Raw genomic sequence first — 18,931 nt, 5'->3', positions numbered from 1 at the left:
GTGAATTCGTTAGTTCCCAGTCCTTGTGAGACACAACCATACAATAAAGCGTCATATAAGGAACCGCTCGACCAATTAGATTTCTGGAAACTCTTTGCTAAGCTCTGAAATTATACTACTAATAAATAACATCAAACAGAGATTCTTTCCCATACCTTTCTTTCCGTTATAACATCACCTGTACTTCTTCCCTTTCTTTGAGGCCCCGGCACCCTGTATTTACCACAGCTACTGAATGTATTCGTGCTTTATTTTGAAATATTGGAAAGGTATATAACCAGGAGTTGGAGGGGGAAGGGGTGCTGTTTCTTTTATATTCTCGCACATGAAATCCAAATAATGCTCTCACGACTTGTGAAGCATTCTCGGCGGATTGCTACATTGCGCTTTTACATTTTTCGCTGTCACATTGCGTGTATTACAGGAATTGCCAAACTCTGCCACGCCGGTTAGCTTTGGTTCCCACAACTTTGTTGTTAATTTGGATTGTGAACCGCTAAGATATTTTTAAGATGACGTTTCTGGTAGCCCTTCGTCAGAGAAAACTCGAAACGCCAGTTTTAGGACATCTCCACGGTGGCCTATTAACATTAGAGAGATTTAGCACCGCGTTTACGTGAAACATAAACGGTAGAGTGACCACGTGACCCTGTTTTCCGCCATTTTTCACGTTTGCCGGTCGCGTTTTGCCGTTTCCACGTAAATGAAACCTGTTTCGCGTTTGCCATGTACGGAAGATTTTCTTTCCTTTTTCTCTTACAGAGCAGAAGTTAATGGCTATGGAAAAGGTCACTAAAACTATAATCCTTGTAATTCATACAAGGGTCATACAAGGGTCATACAAGGGTCGTACAAGGGTCGTACAAGGGTCGTACAAGGGTCGTACAAGGGTCGTACAAGGGTCATACAAGGGTCATACAAGGGTGCCTTCAAATCCACCATGACGGGAGCTCACGCAGAGTTAAAGCAGCAGGGTTCACGCTATTTTACCTGAGACTATTCGTCCTGCCCGAAGCTATTTCTAAAATAAATAACTGAGCTCTACACGCAGAATTGAGCTGTCCGCGTCCAAAACGTAAATCATACTTTTTCTTCTCCTTTATGCCTCTGGTACAGCTATGCAGAAGATATATGTAAAGAAAAACATCCTAATATCCCAAAATAAAAGTTAACAACATATGTTAGCTATACTGTTCTTTTTTTTTTTTTTTTTTTTTTTTTTTACAAAATAAATCAAGACCATGCCGCTTAGGTTTTAAGAGTTAGGCGCAAATTGCCTTACGAACAATCTGCTCAAAGTGTGCAGAAGCACTTTGAGGAAGTCCTCTACTCTGTGATGAAAAACAGAATTTTCTTTTAGCAAGCTTAATCGCGTTTGTTGTTATGTTGAGACATACGTTACGGGTTGTGTGGCCACTCAGTAATAAATCATTCATCGTTCCCGGAAAATGAAATGATTAACGGAATCCATTGTTTATGGTAGCTTTGCTTATCTACTAAAAGCATTATTTTGTTCCGCACTGAAGTGTCTTGTTGTTCCAGTAAAGAAAGATGTCTTCACCGAGAAAGCTCGAAGAAGCGTTCGACTTACCCAGTGATGAAGCTTTTGAAGAAGTTAACAAGCACATTAAAGGAGTCTACGACATACTGAACCAGGAGGCGAACAAAGTTCGCAAGGAAAGGGAGACGTTTGATGACGTGGCGAAGAAGCTCGAACATGTCCACTTCTCGAAGATGCTAAAACTGAATGTTGGAGGTCACCTTTTCTCGACAAGCTTGTCGACCATGAATAAAGATCCAGGTATCTTAGACAGTGTATCTGACCCGCTGTTAAAGGATCGCGAAATTGATTCTAAACATTGCTATGGTGCCATGATATATCGAGTCACTATGATCGCCAAGGAGAATCTAAACGATGAAATAGAAGTCTGTTTGAGTATTAAAAAAGCTTATAGGTAGGGAGGAATCGAAAAGCAACGAGGATGGCGGAGACTGGTACTGATTACAATCTGCGAATTGCGAACCATTGAGTAGATCTCTTGAAGACTTGTGAACTTTTAATTTCAAGGGATCGCTCGTTGGAAATCAAACTTCTCCCAGGTTAGCTGAACATCGAAAAATGAAAAGAAAATATCAAGCTTTGGAAGCGTATTTTAACTTCAAGAACAAAGAGAATAAAGAAGAAAAAGAGAAGGCTTCCTTTACTAATCCATTGAAAAATTCAGAAATATTTCGAGATGAATCAAATTTAATGCGATTTGTGATTATCATTTTTTTAGGTTCCATGTTACACGCCATGTTTTCAAGCAGATTTGACACAAAACCCGGCGAGGACGGATCTTACTTCATTGATCGAGATGGAACACATTTCCGTTACATCCTGAATTATCTTCGGACGGGAGAGCTTATCGTCCCAAATGATGAGATCATTCGCAGAGAACTGTTGGCAGAGGCCAAATTTTATCAAGTTGAAGGAATGATAAACGAGCTGCAACCAAAGCCTTCGGCAGTTCCAGTAGTTCAGCCGATTGTAGTTCAACCGTTCAAGGATTCAGTGATTCTCTCGTCCAGTCAAGGCCAGACTTTGATGAATTGGTTGAAGAACACCCCAGGCTTTCCTAGCACTAATGATCAATTGTTATACCGCACCTCTAGAGATGGTTGGGCTTCTTTCAACTTTCATTCCTGTTGTGATAACAAAGGACCAACAGTTACAGTGATCAAGAGCGGAGATTACATATTTGGAGGGTATTCTGAACATCCGTGGAAGTCGTATGGTAGGTCTTAGGTATTTAAGCTATATTTAGGAATTAACTCTAGATCTAGGACTTAAATCCAATTGTATGATACAATCGGATGTTCGTCTGAGAAAGATTGTCTCTCTTTCTCTCTGTCTTCCTTATCTCACCCTGTCAAGATGAGAGATCATTTTGCTGTTGTTATGGAAGAAGAGAAGCGTTTGTTGGAAACGGAAAAGTAAATTTCTCTCGCAGTTAACAGTGTATTATAAACTGTTCTTAGACCTCAAAAACTATTTTCTCGCGCCTTGCAAAAATATTAAAATGATAATAAACACAGTAGCCTCTATTTGGTGCGAAAATATCGCAACAAATGATGTCCATGAACAAATGTCCGTGCAAATATTTGCGCCAGATGAAAGCTATCGCTCATTTATCCATTTATGTATTCTTATTCATTAGGTTCTGGATCGTTCAAAAGAGCACTAACATCGTTCCTGTTCAGTCTTGTAAACCCAGGTGGTCTACCACCAACAAAGATCTCTCTGATACCTGGAAAAGAATTAAACTCCATCTATTGCCATAGTAACTACGGGCCTACATTTGGAGGAAACTACGATCTTTATGTCGCCAATGCACCGAATTCTTGCAACTGCTGTACAGACCTTGGAGACACTTATCAGTGCCCTGCAGGTCAGGATACTCAAACGTTTTTAACAGGAAGTATGAATTTCCTTGTCAGTGAAATGGAAGTGTTTAGTTTCAAGTGGCAAGACTAATCGAAAGTGAACTAAGATTAGTAACTGTTTGTTTTTATCATATCTCGTTCACTTTTTATTTCTTTCCCTGTTTTACTTAGTCAGATATTGAAAGCTTTGCTGAGTTGTCTCATTAGATAGCGAAGTCGTTCTGTCGGTTAGATGGATGTGTTTTGCTTTCAAAATGTAAGGCGTATGGCTACTTTGTTGCGAGACTGACATTTAATAAACAACAGTGTCTGTTAAGGATCACATCTCGTTATCGATGGTTTGGATAAGTTTTGTTTTACTGTAGGCTCACCACAGTTTATGGGACTCTAACGTAGTACACTTCGTGAGGCAGATCAAAGACTGATAATCAAACATTTAAGTTATCAATTGAGTAGACAGGGCGTAGAAAAAAACCCTCCTTAGAAAATAAATATGATAAATATGATGATGGATTGATGTTATCCTTCCTTTTCTTACATAGTCGACAAAACTAAACCGTGAAAACCAATGCAAGAGCGGTACACTTTTTTAAAAGTAAAACCGCAGTCAGTCATTAAAGGGGAAAATTCTTGTGGGACAGTATTCTGCATCATGGTGCGAATTTCAAATGAGTGTCAAAGTTTAACGCAACGGCCATGCATAACATAGGTAACTATAACGAGAAGCCAATAGGAACACTTTGGTTTGAACACGCAGCCTTCCCAAAAGTGCCGTAAAGCGAAGCGGTAAACAAGTCGCGTTTGGTTTTGGTTTAGCGTTTGATTGGTCAAGAGGATGACGTAAGTTCAGGGACCAATCAGTTATCGCCTGGGGGGTGGTAGTATTTTGGTTGTGTCACCATAAAAACTGCGTAATTCCCTCGTAAGGACACTGTAGTAATCTAATGATAACCCCTCATTGGCATTCATAATTCCCCTCCCTTCCCCCCCTTGACCCCGTGGTGGTTATATGCTAGTACCAATCCTAATTTCAATTCAGGTAAATGTCCCTATTATGTACATAAGGAAAAATTCGAAGGAAAGAAAGATTGACATTAAGCGGAAAAACAAGTCCCCGTTGAAAATATACGACTACTGAGCTTGTTAAAATAAAGTTAAGACTTAGATACCAGTTTTCTTCATTGTACCAATGTAATATGAGTAAATGAACCTCGAAGAAAATTCTTCCTATCTTGGGAGAGATCATAAGTTATGGAAGTAATTCAGCTTCGCAACCGTATTAGATAGTCCTAAATAACTTTGCCGCAAATTAATTAGACAAGTTTTCCATTTGCAATTAGAAAAATCTCATCCCTCCTTCCAAAGGGTTCATCGCCGTATTTTGTGTTTTTATCTCGACAATATACATTGATTTTCTTAATTAAAGAAAATTTTGTTGAATTTTTTTAGAATGACCCCTATTTATTTTGAGTTTTCTTCAGTGACCCGTTCGCACACTCCCTCAATTTTTAAATCGGGATTATCGTTGCTTCAGTTGCAACTTGACGTGACAAGTGACAAATGAGTTGAACCGTGAAAAATGGTTAAAATTATGCATCTTTAACTTCGTTGTGAATAATTATTCGAGAACCAACTGGTCAGGTAGCTGAAGAACCGAGGCAGAACGGCGTGAGGCCGGTAAACTCAACTCGATTCTTACGAGCGGTTTGAATCCAACTTGACTTTACTGCAAGAAAGATGTTTCCATCGCACAAGCCTGTAGATGCAGAGGATTCAGCCAGTGATGGAGCCTTCCAAGAACTCCACAAGCACATTAATGACGTCCATGACATTCTGAAGCGGGAGACGAACAAGCTTCGCAAGGAGAAGGAGGCCTTTGACGAGGTGGCGAAGAAACTTGAACATGTTCAATTCTCGAAGATGTTGAAACTCAATGTAGGCGGCCATATATTCACCACCAGTCTAGAAACCATGACTAAAGATCCAGGTAATTTCACCATTATCTAGAGTATAAAGCTTGTTAAAAATCAACGAACTTCGATAGGTCAGGAAAGTTTTAGTCGTCTTTTAAGTGAAGATGAAACATGTTTTTTAAACACACGGAAATGCCAAAAGTTAGTGATTTTATTGTTTGGTAGCCGGAAATGTAGACACTTAGAGGTAGGGATGTGCAAACGAGAGAAGTGGAGAATGAACAACAACTGCGGGTCTAACAGATTTTACATGATACAAGGACATTGACGGAGGCTGTAGCTTTCACTTTGAAACAGTTGGCTCGAGAAATCACTCGTGCGCAAGGGCGCTTATAATTCAGTTAAGAAGCCTGTTGATTGCTGTGCTTTTGCCATTAATGGAGACGGGAAAGGCTCGGCAAAGGAAATTGCCGGTGTTCAATTATTTGGCAAGGCATACAAACACTAAAGGGGTAAAGATAAACAAGCGCGAGAAATTTTAACATGATTCGTGACGGAAGCTAACACTTTCACTTTAAAGCGTTTGGCTGAAGGAATGGCTCATTCGCAAACTAACGACTCTTACTGGGCTATTGAAGAATTTGTTCATGCTTAGCGTGCGTATATCGAGTTATGGTGCACGTGGGAAGTTTGGAGAGCACGAAAAATGCGTAAGAGTAGCTCGAGGCGCAGCCGAGAGCTATTCTAGCTTTTTGAGGGCTCTCCAAACTTCCCGCGTGCACTGTAACTCAATATACGTACAGTTGAAAGCATGAGCAAATTCTTTTATAACAGAGCGATAACAAGGATTTACGCGAAGAAGCTTTACTATTGTGATAGAGTACAAAATTCTCACGACGCACAAAAAAGTACGTCTTTATTTAGTTCTCATTAACCGAGCGGGAGGTCTGTGTGGGAGAATCTTGACCGAGGCTGCCAGTACAGACCTCACTGCGTTCGGTCTGTACCAGCGACCGAGGTCAAGATTTTCTCACACAGACCGACCTAGCTGGGTTAATATGTTTATTATATGGCTGTGTCTTATATGCCAATTTTTTTATAGTCTTCGTACCTTTTTTTTCTAGACCGGTCTAGATGCCGGTCTAGATGGGAAAATCTAGACCGCTTTCAATATTGATTTCAGCCAATCAAACTCGTGAATTCGGTAGTTCCCAGTCCTTGTGAGACACACAGCCATATAATAATGGCTGGTAAAAACCATGCCACATTTTATACTTTGGTTTGAGCGAGTACAATTGATCCAGTTAACCAATACTGCGAATATATTTAAAAAGCTCAAAATTAATGGGATATAAAATGGATAAAACCAAAAAGAAATTAACTCAAGTGTCACTATAAAATGTTTTAAAAGTCAAAGACACGGGGCCGAACAGTTATCAAGGGTTTGTATTTGCTACTTTTTGGATCAGGACTTAAATAAAAGGTCAATGCCTTTAGTAAAAATTGGGCAGTTCTTCGCTGGTTTCTTCCATATTTTAAACAGAAGGAAAACTGCACTGCTGCTTACAGGACGGCAGCCAGGTACAAAAAAAAAAGCTCACTTCATCTTATTATTTACGCTCGGGCGTGCGTAAATAAAGATTTTGTTCATAGCGGTTCAATAGGACTTATATTGGGCAACATGCCCGCTATGTTTAACTTATAAATGTCGTTAAACGTTTGAAATATCCAATTTGAATTGTCTTTATGAATTCCAAGAAAAAAAGTTACAGACACTTTTTTTGACAGTAAAGAATGACTCTTCTAAGCAGAATACAAAGTAGTTACGTTTAGCCCTTTACACTCTAAAATCAGAATGCATTTTCTCTATACAGTTGTAGGTTCTATACGTTTCTTATGGCACTGACAACAAAACCTTGTTCGAAAATCAAGACCTTCCTAAGTTGACGATCATTTCCTTTATTTAATTCATGTTGGAATTTGTCACAAATACGTTTTATCATAGAGCAAATGTTCTCGATTGGACTTTAAATTCAACGCATCAATCTACTGCGCATGCCTCGGGGAGAAAAACGGCTTTGGAGGGCACAAGAAGCCATTTTGGCGACGTGAAAATTTAGGAGCGTCCTTTTCAAAATATGCATAATACGTAATTTTATACAAACTACTTAATGATTGTAAGGTAACACAATGTTCAAACGCATTTAAGACAGAAGGGGTATGTTCCAACCACCCCCACCTCTCTCTCACACAACAGTGATAGTGTCATTTGAAAAATTTGCCCGATGATAAGATATATGTTTTTCTTCCGCCTTGATGCAGGTTCCATGTTACACGCCATGTTTTCAAGCATTTTGACACAAAACCCGGCGAGGACGGATCTTACTTCATTGATCGCGATGGAACACATTACCGTTACATCCTGAATTATCTTCGGACGGGAGAGCTTATCGTCCCAAATGATGAGATCATTCGCAGAGAACTGTTGGCAGAGGTCAAATTTTATCAAGTTGAAGGAATGATAAACGAGCTGCAACCAAAGCCCTCGGCAGTTCCAGTAGTTCAGCCGATTGTAGTTCAACCGTTCAAGGATTTAGTGATTCTCTCGTCCAGTTAAGGCTAGACTTTGATGAATTGGTTGAAGAACACCCCAGGCTTTCCTAACACTAATGATCAATTTTTATACCGCACTTCTAGAGATGGCTGGGCTGCTTCCAACTTTAATTCCTGTTGTGATAACAAAGGACCAACAGTTACAGTGATCAAGAGTGGAGATTGCATATTTGGAGGATATACTGCGCAATCATGGCAATCGCTAAGTAAGCGACCTTCTTATTAGCCCATCAAAATCTCTTACTATTTTTTCCCTCTATGATAGAGTATCCTATCCTAACATTTTGCACGTACAGTCGCTGTTTTACTTTCCCTTTACAAATTATTCACGGAAGGGAGAAGTATTTTGCTCGGGAACTGCTGGGAAAATATAGAGCAAAACAAGAAAGTAAACGTGAATTGGTCAGGAAGTGCCACTTTTGCAATAATAAAAAAACCCCAAATTAGACTGACAATCAGTAACAGCTTGCCGCGGAAAAATGGACTGCCTAATTCACGAAATGCTATTCATTCGCGAACAAAAACCAAAGCTAAACACGCAGTCTGACTCAATACGTGCAAAAGTATTTATTTAAACATATACTGCACGATCTGACATGCTAAACACCAATAACAATGAACGCTCATTATTCTTATGAAGTTATCACATTTTATTTGTATATAATCTCTGAGCTACAATTTTACATCAGTTTTAACATTTTACTTGATAATGAGGTCATGCAGACTTCGAAACGTCGTAGTTTTTTACCGTTAATTTTTATTATCAAATGTATTCCTCTTAATTGTTGCCTTATTGTAGTTGTAGTATGCCTTTCTTATAGAAACAGTTCCTCTTTATTTCCCTTTTCTTAACAGCTTCAGGGGTTTACAGAGAGGCTCCAGCCTCCTTCCTTTTCAGTTTCGTCAACCATAGCGGTCTGCCACCGACAAAGATGGCTGTGAAAGCTGGAAAAGAAGGTCAAGCCATTTATTGTCACAGTAACTATGGGCCAGTATTTGGAAAAGGACATGATCTTCGGTTTGTCACCGCACCAAATTCCAACAGCTGTTATGTAAACCTGAACAACACTTATGAATGCCCTGTAGGTCAGAATGCTACTTCATTTTTTACAGGAGCTCAGTCATTTACTATCCAAGAAATGGAAGTGTTCGGTTTTGAAAAGTAAGAGGTTGCCCAGCCTATTCACTCCCAATGGTGACCAAACAGTAGTTTCTCCTTACACTATTAATATATTTGTGAGCAGAAAGGCATTGAGAATATGGTAAAATATCAGTTATGGGCAACTGTTTGAATAAAGTTTAAATTCGCAGTGCTGATTCTATAAGAAATGTATAGCAAACATTGCAGCTTATTGGAAGGGGTTAATTATTATCTTAATGAAAAGACAATAGATTTGAGGTATCATCACTTGTCTGTATGGTATTATGCCTATGGATTGTTCTTATTGAAGTTTTTAAATTATAATAATGACAGTAATAATGATAATAATAATAATGATAATAATAATAATAGCAATAATGATAATAATAACAATAACAATAATTATAAGATCAGTACTAATAATAAAAATATGTTTTGCAAGGGTAAACCCTTTATGTTAAGAATGGACGTCTTGGGCATTGAAATAATAATTAAAAATAATGAGGAATAAAAATAAGTGAGAATAAGAAAAATGTCCTATTTAAGGTGGCTCGATAGTCTAAAAATGCTCATTTTGGCAACAATTTTACCAACACTTAAACTTTAAATCATATCATTATACTTGTGCCACAAACTTAAATAGGTCTTACCCATTACTTTCCACTAAGTTAGGAGAGCATTCCATAAAATTCAGAGGAGCCACACCATTTATTCTAGCCACACCCAATTCCGAGAGACAAAAATAGGTATGTTTTTTGGCAAAGATATCTCTACTCTGCTTTATGCTATAGAGCTAAAACTTCAGGTGCTTGTTGTACTGTATCACAGCTGTGCAATGACCTACTTTGAGGTAAGTACTATGTTGCATTCATGAATTAGCTCTCAACAAAGAAAGACCAAAAAATAACCCTGACTACACTTCAATTTACAAGGCATAACCCATGAGTGAGAAGTCCAAACACTATAAAAATAGGTCATTGCACACAGCTATTGACACTTGAGATGCTGTGAAAATTTGATCTACTTATCGTAAATATTTTTTGAGATATTATTGTCACAAGGTTTCAAAACCTCTGAAATACGGAAAATTAGAAAATAGCAAATAAAGTTCACAAGATCATTGGGCAAGCAGTCAAGAGTTGAAAACAATGTTAGAAGGCACCAGCACCATACTGTTGTCCTTCTATTGCCTCTAAAGTGTCACTGTAACCTTTTTTGAAGTTTCTGATCTGTTTTCTCCTTTTTTTGGCTTGCTCAGAGCTTTTACGGCGAGAATGGCGAATTCGATTATGATCTTGCTTTCGGCAAGCTTTGATGCAATGAAATCCTGGGTCAATTCCCAGGTTTCGAAGAACTAAAATGATAGAAATAGTGCCATTGTTAAAATGTGAGACTGCCAAGAAGGTAGCAAGTTCCACCACTGCTAGCCCAGAGTGGGTTTCCTTTGTAGCACGCTGCCAGATAAGGGCATTGATGGCCTCATTTTGGTTTTGCGTACCACCATGTAGACAGCGTGCAAGCAGACTTTGCTCACTCAAGGCTTCAAAGGTGGGATAGATGGCATTAGCCACAGCCGTTGGAAGGGGATGGTTATGTCTATAATCAGAGGTCCCCTGTGCAACATCCCTTTGAAAGCCACACCATGAACTCTCTCCAGGGGGGCACAGGTCGTGATCTGGGCTATCATCAGTTGACTGTGTATGATGCCAAATTGCCATTACAGCATTCTCCATAGCTTGGATATCATGAGTATTGTTCCTAATGGCTTTCCCATAATATACTTGCAGTTTATCAATGACATTGTCTGTTAGCCTGCCCCTTCCGCCAATTGACTTTCCATCTTGAAGACGTGTCTGACCAGTTCTCTTCTTCAGTGAGCGAAGTCGCGACCCCAAACGTTTCTGGACATGGCCCACACATTCCAATTTTCTTACTTCAACAGGCCCATAAACGGCTTCTTCAACAATAAGTTTGTGGGATTTACTGTCTCCATCCCCAAGAAATTCTGTATAACGAACAGAGTAGTTTTGAACAGACCGTTCAAATATGGCAAGCATTCCAGAAGCATCCATCGACCCCGAAGAACCAAAATAGTTTGCCTGGCAAAGATGCTGGTGTCCTTCCCACCACTCCTGAAACTCAACAGTTCCTTCTTTGCTTCTCCAAACCATGCATTCCTTGCACTCTTTGGACATTACTTCCACATCGAGAACTTTACCAGTAACTGTGGATATTGCAGTGACGACCCCATAAGCTGAAGAGTACCCCCTTCTTCTCCAAGTTCCATCCCCTGACACTCCAATGTCAAAGACCCCATCTTCTCCTGGCTCATAAAATTCTTTTGCCTCTTCAGCTGCATTTTGCATGCTCTCCTTGGCTACAGTCTCCGCAGAATTGCGAATTGTGGCAACATGATCTCGATAAGAGTTCTCGTTCATGGGCGGTAGCATGTTCATCACCGCAGCGAATTTTACAAGACTCTGGTGTCCAATTCCAATGTTCCTTGTAGCAAGGACAACTCTTCGGTTGACTTCATAAGCCTGACTCCCTTCGATTTTAGCAGAGGAAAAAAACCTCTTCGAGTATTTGCACTTTTGGGATGTGCATTTTAGCACAAAAAGAGTAGCAAAACCCATCTTGGCGCTGCAATCCTCCTCGAACGTGACGTGGCCATATTTACACATCGGACACCAAAATGACTCGAAGACTGAAGCAAGTACAGAGATATCAATCAAACGAAAACCCTCTATACTTGCCATCTTTTCCTCCTCATCGTTTTCAGGGTCTCCAGAATCGCTAGACTTATCGTCCAACTTTCTCAGGGTAGCAGGCATCGATTTAGTACGATCAGAATTCCGTGTGATGTTTTTCGGAATCTTTTCATCTTCGATATCGGTGATGTCTGATTCCTCGCTTTCTTTCACTGATTCCTGATCATCAGTTCCTTCCATTTCTTCAGAATTTCTTTTCTTAGTATACTTGTTGCCTGTAAACCTCCTTTTTTTTCTTCTAACGTTCCTAAATTTCCTTTTTGGAGGCATAATTCGCTTCAACTCTCAGTAGATAGATCGTAAACAAGCGAACACGTTTTTCTCATGCCAAGTACGTCATGTATCAGCACACAATGTCCTCATTTAGGGCCTAACTATTTACCAGGCCCCTGAAATCTATTCTGGTCACTCCTGTGAAGATTTCTTTGAAATCATTGGCTTTTTTTGGTGGAAAACGACGCGTTAACAATGCTGGTTTCCATAGCAACCGCTCAAACAGATCCAAAAACAGTTGAAAAACATACAATAGCCATGGGAAAAATTACAAAAGACTTACTTTTCTTGAAACTACAATGACTGTTGGTGCCCAGAAACTTATTTCCAAAAATATGAAGTTTTTATGATTTTTTGGCCTATCGAGCCACCTTAAGTTACCATATAAAAACTAAAGTAGGTGGTTAAATAGGCATATTTAAAAATTTGATGCAAATAAATCCCTTAGTCTGGTTTTAAAAATTATCAGTGAATTGACCTCTTTCAAATGCAATGATAGTTTTTTAATGGTTTGGGCACCTGAATAAAAGCAGCCTTTCTTTGCATATTCCTTGCATATTAATAATAATAATAAAAATTTAATATTCATATTGCGCAAATTAACTTGTGGATATGATCAAATGCGCATCACAACACTTTTCGGGGCACTTTGGCCGGACTACATCAGCAGTTTACAAACAATCGAAGGAAACTTATTTGAGCATGCCCCCTCCCCCCCAATTCCCATTAAACAGGCCAGAACACATCACAGTAATCTCGTGAGTGAGTTCTTTAACGACCCCTGCCTAACCAAATTAACTAATTAAAAGATGCAGGAGAAGGAACCTACGGTTTATTCGACCTTATCCGAGAAGACTAGAATGTCTATCCATTTCTTGATTATAGAAAGGTAGTGCATTCTCCTCAGTTATTTTAAGACCTTGAGTGTTGGTCCGGCCGGGACTCGAACCATCGACCTCGACCTCACGCACAAAAGTCCAGCGCTTTAACCAATTGAGCTAACCGTGAGGAGGTTAGTGGAATAATTATGTGATGTTAACCCTCCCTGGGATAAGCATTAAAATATCCAGTTGGTCATACCTAGCATACTTCTTGTTATTGCCCTTGTTGCAGAGTTTGGTGCCTTCTTAACAATGTTACATTTAATATGCATATTATTTCACCCCAGTATTTCCACCATCGTGAACAACGTTTCTTCTACTGCTGTCTTTAACTTCACCTCAGTAACCGAATCCACAATAACAGACTTGTTAAAGTCACTTAACATCAGAAAAGCTACCGGGTGTGATTTAATACCTCCTAGGGCTTTGAAAGAAGGTTATCCCAGTCTCAGCCACCCGATCTGTTCTCTGATCAACCAACTGATCACGAGAAAGGAGAAACCCAGCACCTGGAAACACGGGGAGGTTTTACCGTCCTTCAAAAATGGTGACGCAATGGACAAAACAAACTATCGACCAATTACTATTCTGCCTGCAATTAGCAAAGTGTTTAAAAAAAACTTATGTCCCCAGTTAACCTCTTACTTTGAAACTATCTTCCCAGCCACCGTAACTACCTACCGAAAGAACCACAGCTGCTGTACTACCTTGCTGAGACTGACTGAAGACCGGAAAACTGAACTAGATTCAAACAACACTGTTGGAATGACACTAATTGACCTCAGCAAAGCCTTTGATCGCCTCCCTCACAATCTACTACTTAAAAAGCTTGCAGCGTACGGTGTCAGCCTAGAAAGCCTAGAGCTACTGGCAAACTATCTGAAAAACAGAACACAATGTGTTAGCCTAAATGTCATTCGTTCACGCACCGAAAAGATAAGGTCAGGTGTTCCACAAGGGTCTGTATTAGGCCCGCAGTTATTCAACATTTTTATAAACGACCTGTTCTACAACATTAAAAAAGCCAAACTATTTGCATATGCAGACGACAAACAACTTTACTGAAGTAACGCAAACGCGAGAATTGTACAGAGGATCCTAAATTCTGAACTAGCTGTGGTTTCAAGCTGGATCAAGGACAACGGCCTACTCCTTAATGCTAAGAAATGTGAATCCTTGGTCTTCACAAAAATCAAACCTCCAACGTAACCAAGCAAAAAAAGACAAAATCAGCTTCACGATTGATGGAACATCTATACAACCCTCTACCACCTGCAGAAAACCTCTTAGCTTACAAACCAAGCTTACACTATATAAGGCTTACATTCTTCCTCACTTTACCTATTGTTCCACAGTGTGGATGCACTGTGGAAAAACAACATCGGCTAAACTTGAAAAACTCAACGAGCGTGCTTTAAGATCAGTCCTTAACAACAGCACTAGTACCTATAGTACTCTACTTGAAACAGTAAATATGCCTACATTGCACAACAGAAGAGTCCAGGACATATGCATTCTTATTTATCAAGTTATTCATGGAACAACATCAAATCCACTTCGCACTCTGCTGACGCTTAGAAACAACTCACACAACCTACGTGGCGAACTGATTCTTGTACAACCCAGAGTCAATACTACTAAGCACGGGCTAAATACTTTCAGGTACTTTGGTCCAAAAATCTGGAACTCTTTAAATAATGACTTAAGAACTTCACGAACACTAAAAGAGTTTGTAACACGTATCAGGAAAATTACTTTTGACGTATGTAACTGTACCCTTTGTAGCTCTTAGACTTAATGTAATTTTTACTCTGGATGTAGTTTTAGTATCCTATCTTTTCAGTAGCATGTATATAGCTATATTAGTGTATTTATAATGTTATTAACTGGTTGATTAATTAATTAATTAATTAATTAGTTAACCTTATATTTTACTTATTCTGGACTTTTATTGTAACTTTTTAGTATTATGTTTCATTTATTTTCTACTCGATTCATTAGCTATCTAAGCTAGGTGCCTGACAAGCTCCATAAATTTCGAGTATAAATAAATCTACAATCTACAATCTACACTGAAAAATGTAGTCAGAAAACAATGGCCAGGAGTGCTCTGGTTTTTTTTACTAAATTTGTAACTAAAATTTTATTTGTGGATAACCTCTAAACTATGTAATTGGATCCTCTGTGAAATAATCTACCTTTGTAACAATTTCCCCAAAACTCACTTCAAGGGGATTTTTCCCTGACAAAAAGCGCCTTTTTGCGGGGGAGGGGGGGGGGTGGAGGAAGGGGTAGACACAAACGAATACTCCATCATTTTATTCCGCCCCCTCTTTACTAAGCTGGAGAAATTTTTCTGTAATTAAAAAATACCGTATTTACTCGAATGAGCGCCGCCCTCGAATAAGTGCCGCATCTGGGACAAAAAAAGTTAATAAGCGCCGCCCTCGAATAAGCGTCGCACCCCCGATGCGGCGCTTATTCGAGGAATTCCTTATAACCAGGAAAAACGCTATAAAACAATTTTAACAAAGCCTCGGCAATTCATATTTCTTAAATGTGATGTTCTTTAGTTCAAAGTAACTGTATTTCTCTGCTCGGGTTATCATGAAACGCTCGGGATTTTTCACCGCATGAATTTTTCTCGTAATTCTAGATTTACTATCAGTTTAGCATCAGTACATAGGAAAATTGACAGATAGAAAGGGTACCGTTGAATAATAATATAGAAAAAGTAAATTGGTCTGGTACAATTTTTAAATAAGCGCCGCCCTCGAACTGAAGCGCCTCACTTGTGGCGCGAAAAATTAAATAAGCGCCGCGGCGCATATTCGAGTAAATACGGTAATAAAAATAAAAAAAATAATTTATGCCATGAAGCTTTTTGGAAAAGTCATCTAATCTCGAGCTCGCAACGCTTAAATTGCGTGTACTGCAATATTAAGACATGCGTTACGAGTTGTGTGACCACTCAAGTAATTTATGTATCGTTTCCAGAAAATTCAATGATTCCCGGATTCAATTGTTCACGGTAACTTTGCATAACTAAAAAGGCATGGTAATATTATTCTGTTCTGCATATAAGTGACCGGCTGTTCTGGTAAAGGAAGATGTCTTCACCGAGAAAGCTCGAAGAAGCGTTCGACTTACCCAGTGTTGAAGCTTTTGAAGAAGTTAACAAGTACATTAAAGGAGTCTACGACATACTGAACCAGGAGGCGAACAAAGTTCGCAAGGAAAGGGAGACGTTCGATGACGTGGCGAAAAAGCTCGAACATGTCCACTTCTCGAAGATGCTAAAACTGAATGTTGGAGGTCATCTTTTCTCGACAAGCTTGTCGACCATGAATAAAGATCCAGGTATCTTAGACCGTGTATCTTACCCGCTGTTAGAGGATTGCGAAATTGATTCTAAACATTGCTATGGTGCCATGATATATCGAGTCACTATGAGCGCCAAGGAGAATCTAAACGATGCAATAGAAGTCTGTTAGAGTATTAAAAAAGCTAATAGGTAGGGAGGAATCGAAAAGTAACGAGGATGGCGGAGACTGGTACTGATTACAATCTGCGAATTGCGAACCATTGAGTAGATCCATTGAAGACTTGTGAACTTTTAATTTCAAGGGATCGCTCGTTGGAAATCAAACTTTTCCCAGGTTAGCTGAACATCGAAAAATGAAAAGAAAATATCAAGCTTTGGAAGCGTATTTTAACTTCAAGAACAAAGAGAATAAAGAAGAAAAAGAGAGGGCTTTCTTTACTAATCCATTGAAAAATTCAGAAATATTTCGAGGTGAATCAAATTTAATGCGATTTGTGATTATTACTTTTTTAGGTTCCATGCTACACGCCATGTTTTCGGGAAGGTTTGACACCAAACCTGACGAGGATGGAACCTACTTTATTGATCGAGATGGAACCCACTTCCGTTACATCCTGAATTACCTTCGCACAGGGGAGCTTGTCGTCCCCGATGATAAGACTGTTCGTCATGAACTGTTGATCGAGGCCAAATTTTATCAAGTTGAAGGGATGATAAAAGCGTTGACACCAAAGCCTGCCTTTGAGGGGTCTGAGATCCTCTCAAGAGACCAAGGAAAAACTTTGATGAAGTGGTTGAAGAAAACTCCAGCCCTGGACAACTTCAGAGATAAATTATTATACCGCGCCTCTCGAGATGGCTGGAATGCCTCCAACTTTCACTCCTGTTGTGATAACAAAGGACCAACAGTTGCAGTGATCAAGAGTGGAGATTACATATTTGGAGGGTATTCTGAACATCCGTGGAAGTCGCATGGTAGGTCTTAGGTATTTAAGCTATATTTAGGAATTAACTCAAGATCTAGGACTTACATATGATGCACGATCCTCGCAGTAGATAGCGCTATTTAAGCAATAGCGAAAATCAAACCTGAAAAAAATCAGGCCTGTACGGGCCTGATTTTTTTCAGGTCTGATTTTTGCTATTGCTTAAATAGCGCTATCTACTGCGAGGATCGTGCATCATATATATCTAATACCGCAGTACAAAATATATGAACTTCATATATTTCATTGTATCTCATCTAGGACTTAAATACAGTCGGATGTTCGTCTGAGAAAGATTCTCTCTCTTTCTCTCTGTCTCTCTTATCTCACCCTGTCAAGATGAGAGATCGTTTTGCTGTCGGAAGAAGAGAAGCGTTTGTTGGAAAAAGAAAAGTGAATTTCTCGCGCAGCTAACAGTATATTATAAACTGTTCTTAGACCTCAAAAACACTTTTTTCTCGCGCCTTGCAAAGATATTACAATGATAATAAACACAGTAGCCTCTATTTGGTGCGAAAATATCGGAACAAATGATGTCCACGAACAAATATCCATGCAAATATTGGCGCCAGATGAAAGCTATCGCTCATTTATCCATTTATGTATTCTTTTTCATTAGATTCTGGATCGTTCAAAAGAGCACTAACATCGTTCCTGTTCAGTCTTGTAAACCCAGGTGGTCTGCCACCAACAAAGATCTCTCTGACACCTGGAAATGAATCAAACTCCATTTATTGCCATAGTAACTATGGGCCAACATTTGGAGGAAACCACGATCTTTATGTCGCCAATGCACCGAATTGTGGCAACTGCTATGCAAACCTTGGCAACACTTATCAGTGCCCTACAGGTCAGGATGCTCAAACGTTTTTAACGGGAAGTGGGAATTTTTCTGTCAGTGAAATGGAGGTGTTTGGTTTCAAGAAGCAAAACTAATCGAAAGTGAACTAAGATCAGTGACTGTTCTTATCATATCTCCTTCAGTTTTTATTTCTTTCCCTGTTTTACTTAGTCAGATATTAAAAGCTTTGCTGAGTTGTCTCGCTGGATAATGAAGTCGTTGTTCTGTCCGTGAGATGGATATGTTTTGCTTTCAAAATGTAAGGCGTATCGGCTATACTTTGTTGCGAGACTGACATTTAATATATAACAGTGTCTGTTTGTTAAGGATCACATCTTGTTATCGATGGTTTGGATAAGTTTTGTTTTACTGTAGGCTCACCACAGCTTATGGATTCCAACATAGTACACTTTGTGAGGCAGATCAAAGACTGATAATCAAACATTTAAATTATCAACTGAATAGACAGAGCGTAGAAAAAACCCTCCTTATAAAATAAAAATGATAAATATGATGATGGATTGATGTTATCCTTCCTTTTCTTACATAGTCGACAAAACTAAACCGTGAAAACCAAAGCAAGAGCGGTGTATTTTTTTGAAAGTAAAATCGCAGTCAGTTATTAAAAGGGGAAAATTCTTGTAGCATGGTGTTCTGAAAATTTTCATGTTGTACATGGGGTCAAATTAGCGCCAATAGTTTCAGTTAAATGTGTGGATAATTAATAATTCAAAAAGTGAATAAAGTATTCTTCATCGTTA

General features: G+C 39.1%; 3 protein-coding genes and 1 pseudogene across 5 annotated transcripts in view; 3 read left to right on the top strand and 1 right to left on the bottom strand.

Moving 5' to 3' along the window:
* LOC111339877 (uncharacterized) overlaps positions 1 to 3,932 on the top strand; it is a 50,578-nt gene extending 46,646 nt beyond the window's left edge. For both annotated transcript variants that reach the window (XM_088738187.1, XM_088738188.1), the window contains 3 exons: positions 1,548 to 1,801; positions 2,280 to 2,777; positions 3,201 to 3,932. In XM_088738187.1, coding sequence (XP_088594313.1) covers positions 1,552 to 1,801; positions 2,280 to 2,777; positions 3,201 to 3,517 — 1,065 coding nt within the window. In that variant the 5' untranslated portion in view covers positions 1,548 to 1,551 and the 3' untranslated portion in view covers positions 3,518 to 3,932. The remainder of the gene's footprint in view (positions 1 to 1,547; positions 1,802 to 2,279; positions 2,778 to 3,200) is intronic.
* Positions 3,933 to 5,052: 1,120 nt separating this feature from the next.
* Positions 5,053 to 10,229, top strand: LOC148720776 (uncharacterized; annotated as a pseudogene). The gene is made up of 3 exons (XR_015993084.1): positions 5,053 to 5,413; positions 7,662 to 8,158; positions 8,808 to 10,229. The product of XR_015993084.1 is annotated as an uncharacterized LOC148720776 (transcript).
* LOC148720775 (uncharacterized) lies at positions 9,783 to 12,508 on the bottom strand. The gene has a single exon (XM_088738179.1). The coding sequence runs from the start codon at positions 12,132 to 12,134 to the stop codon at positions 10,245 to 10,247; it is 1,890 nt and encodes a 629-aa protein (XP_088594305.1). The 5' UTR covers positions 12,135 to 12,508; the 3' UTR covers positions 9,783 to 10,244.
* A 3,543-nt stretch (positions 12,509 to 16,051) lies between these two features.
* Positions 16,052 to 18,931, top strand: LOC148720774 (uncharacterized). Its single transcript, XM_088738192.1, has 3 exons — positions 16,052 to 16,378; positions 16,857 to 17,318; positions 17,949 to 18,931. The coding sequence occupies exons 1-3, from the start codon at positions 16,129 to 16,131 to the stop codon at positions 18,263 to 18,265; spliced, it is 1,029 nt and encodes a 342-aa protein (XP_088594318.1). The 5' UTR covers positions 16,052 to 16,128; the 3' UTR covers positions 18,266 to 18,931.

The sequence above is a fragment of the Stylophora pistillata genome, chromosome 11, assembly GCF_964205215.1.
Source record: "Stylophora pistillata chromosome 11, jaStyPist1.2, whole genome shotgun sequence".
Classification (NCBI taxonomy): Eukaryota; Metazoa; Cnidaria; class Anthozoa; order Scleractinia; family Pocilloporidae; genus Stylophora; species Stylophora pistillata.
Note: the sequence above shows the minus strand (reverse complement) of the source record. Positions and strands in the feature narration are given on the sequence as shown.

Coding starts and splice junctions, on each gene's coding strand:
- LOC148720775 (XM_088738179.1), bottom strand. CDS start 12,134: ATGCCTCCAAAAAGGAAATTTAGGAACGTTAGAAGAAAAAAAAGGAGG.
- LOC148720774 (XM_088738192.1), top strand. CDS start 16,129: ATGTCTTCACCGAGAAAGCTCGAAGAAGCGTTCGACTTACCCAGTGTT. Junction 16,379..16,856: donor GACCATGAATAAAGATCCAG/GTATCTTAGACC, acceptor TTACTTTTTTAG/GTTCCATGCTACACGCCATG. Junction 17,319..17,948: donor ACATCCGTGGAAGTCGCATG/GTAGGTCTTAGG, acceptor CTTTTTCATTAG/ATTCTGGATCGTTCAAAAGA.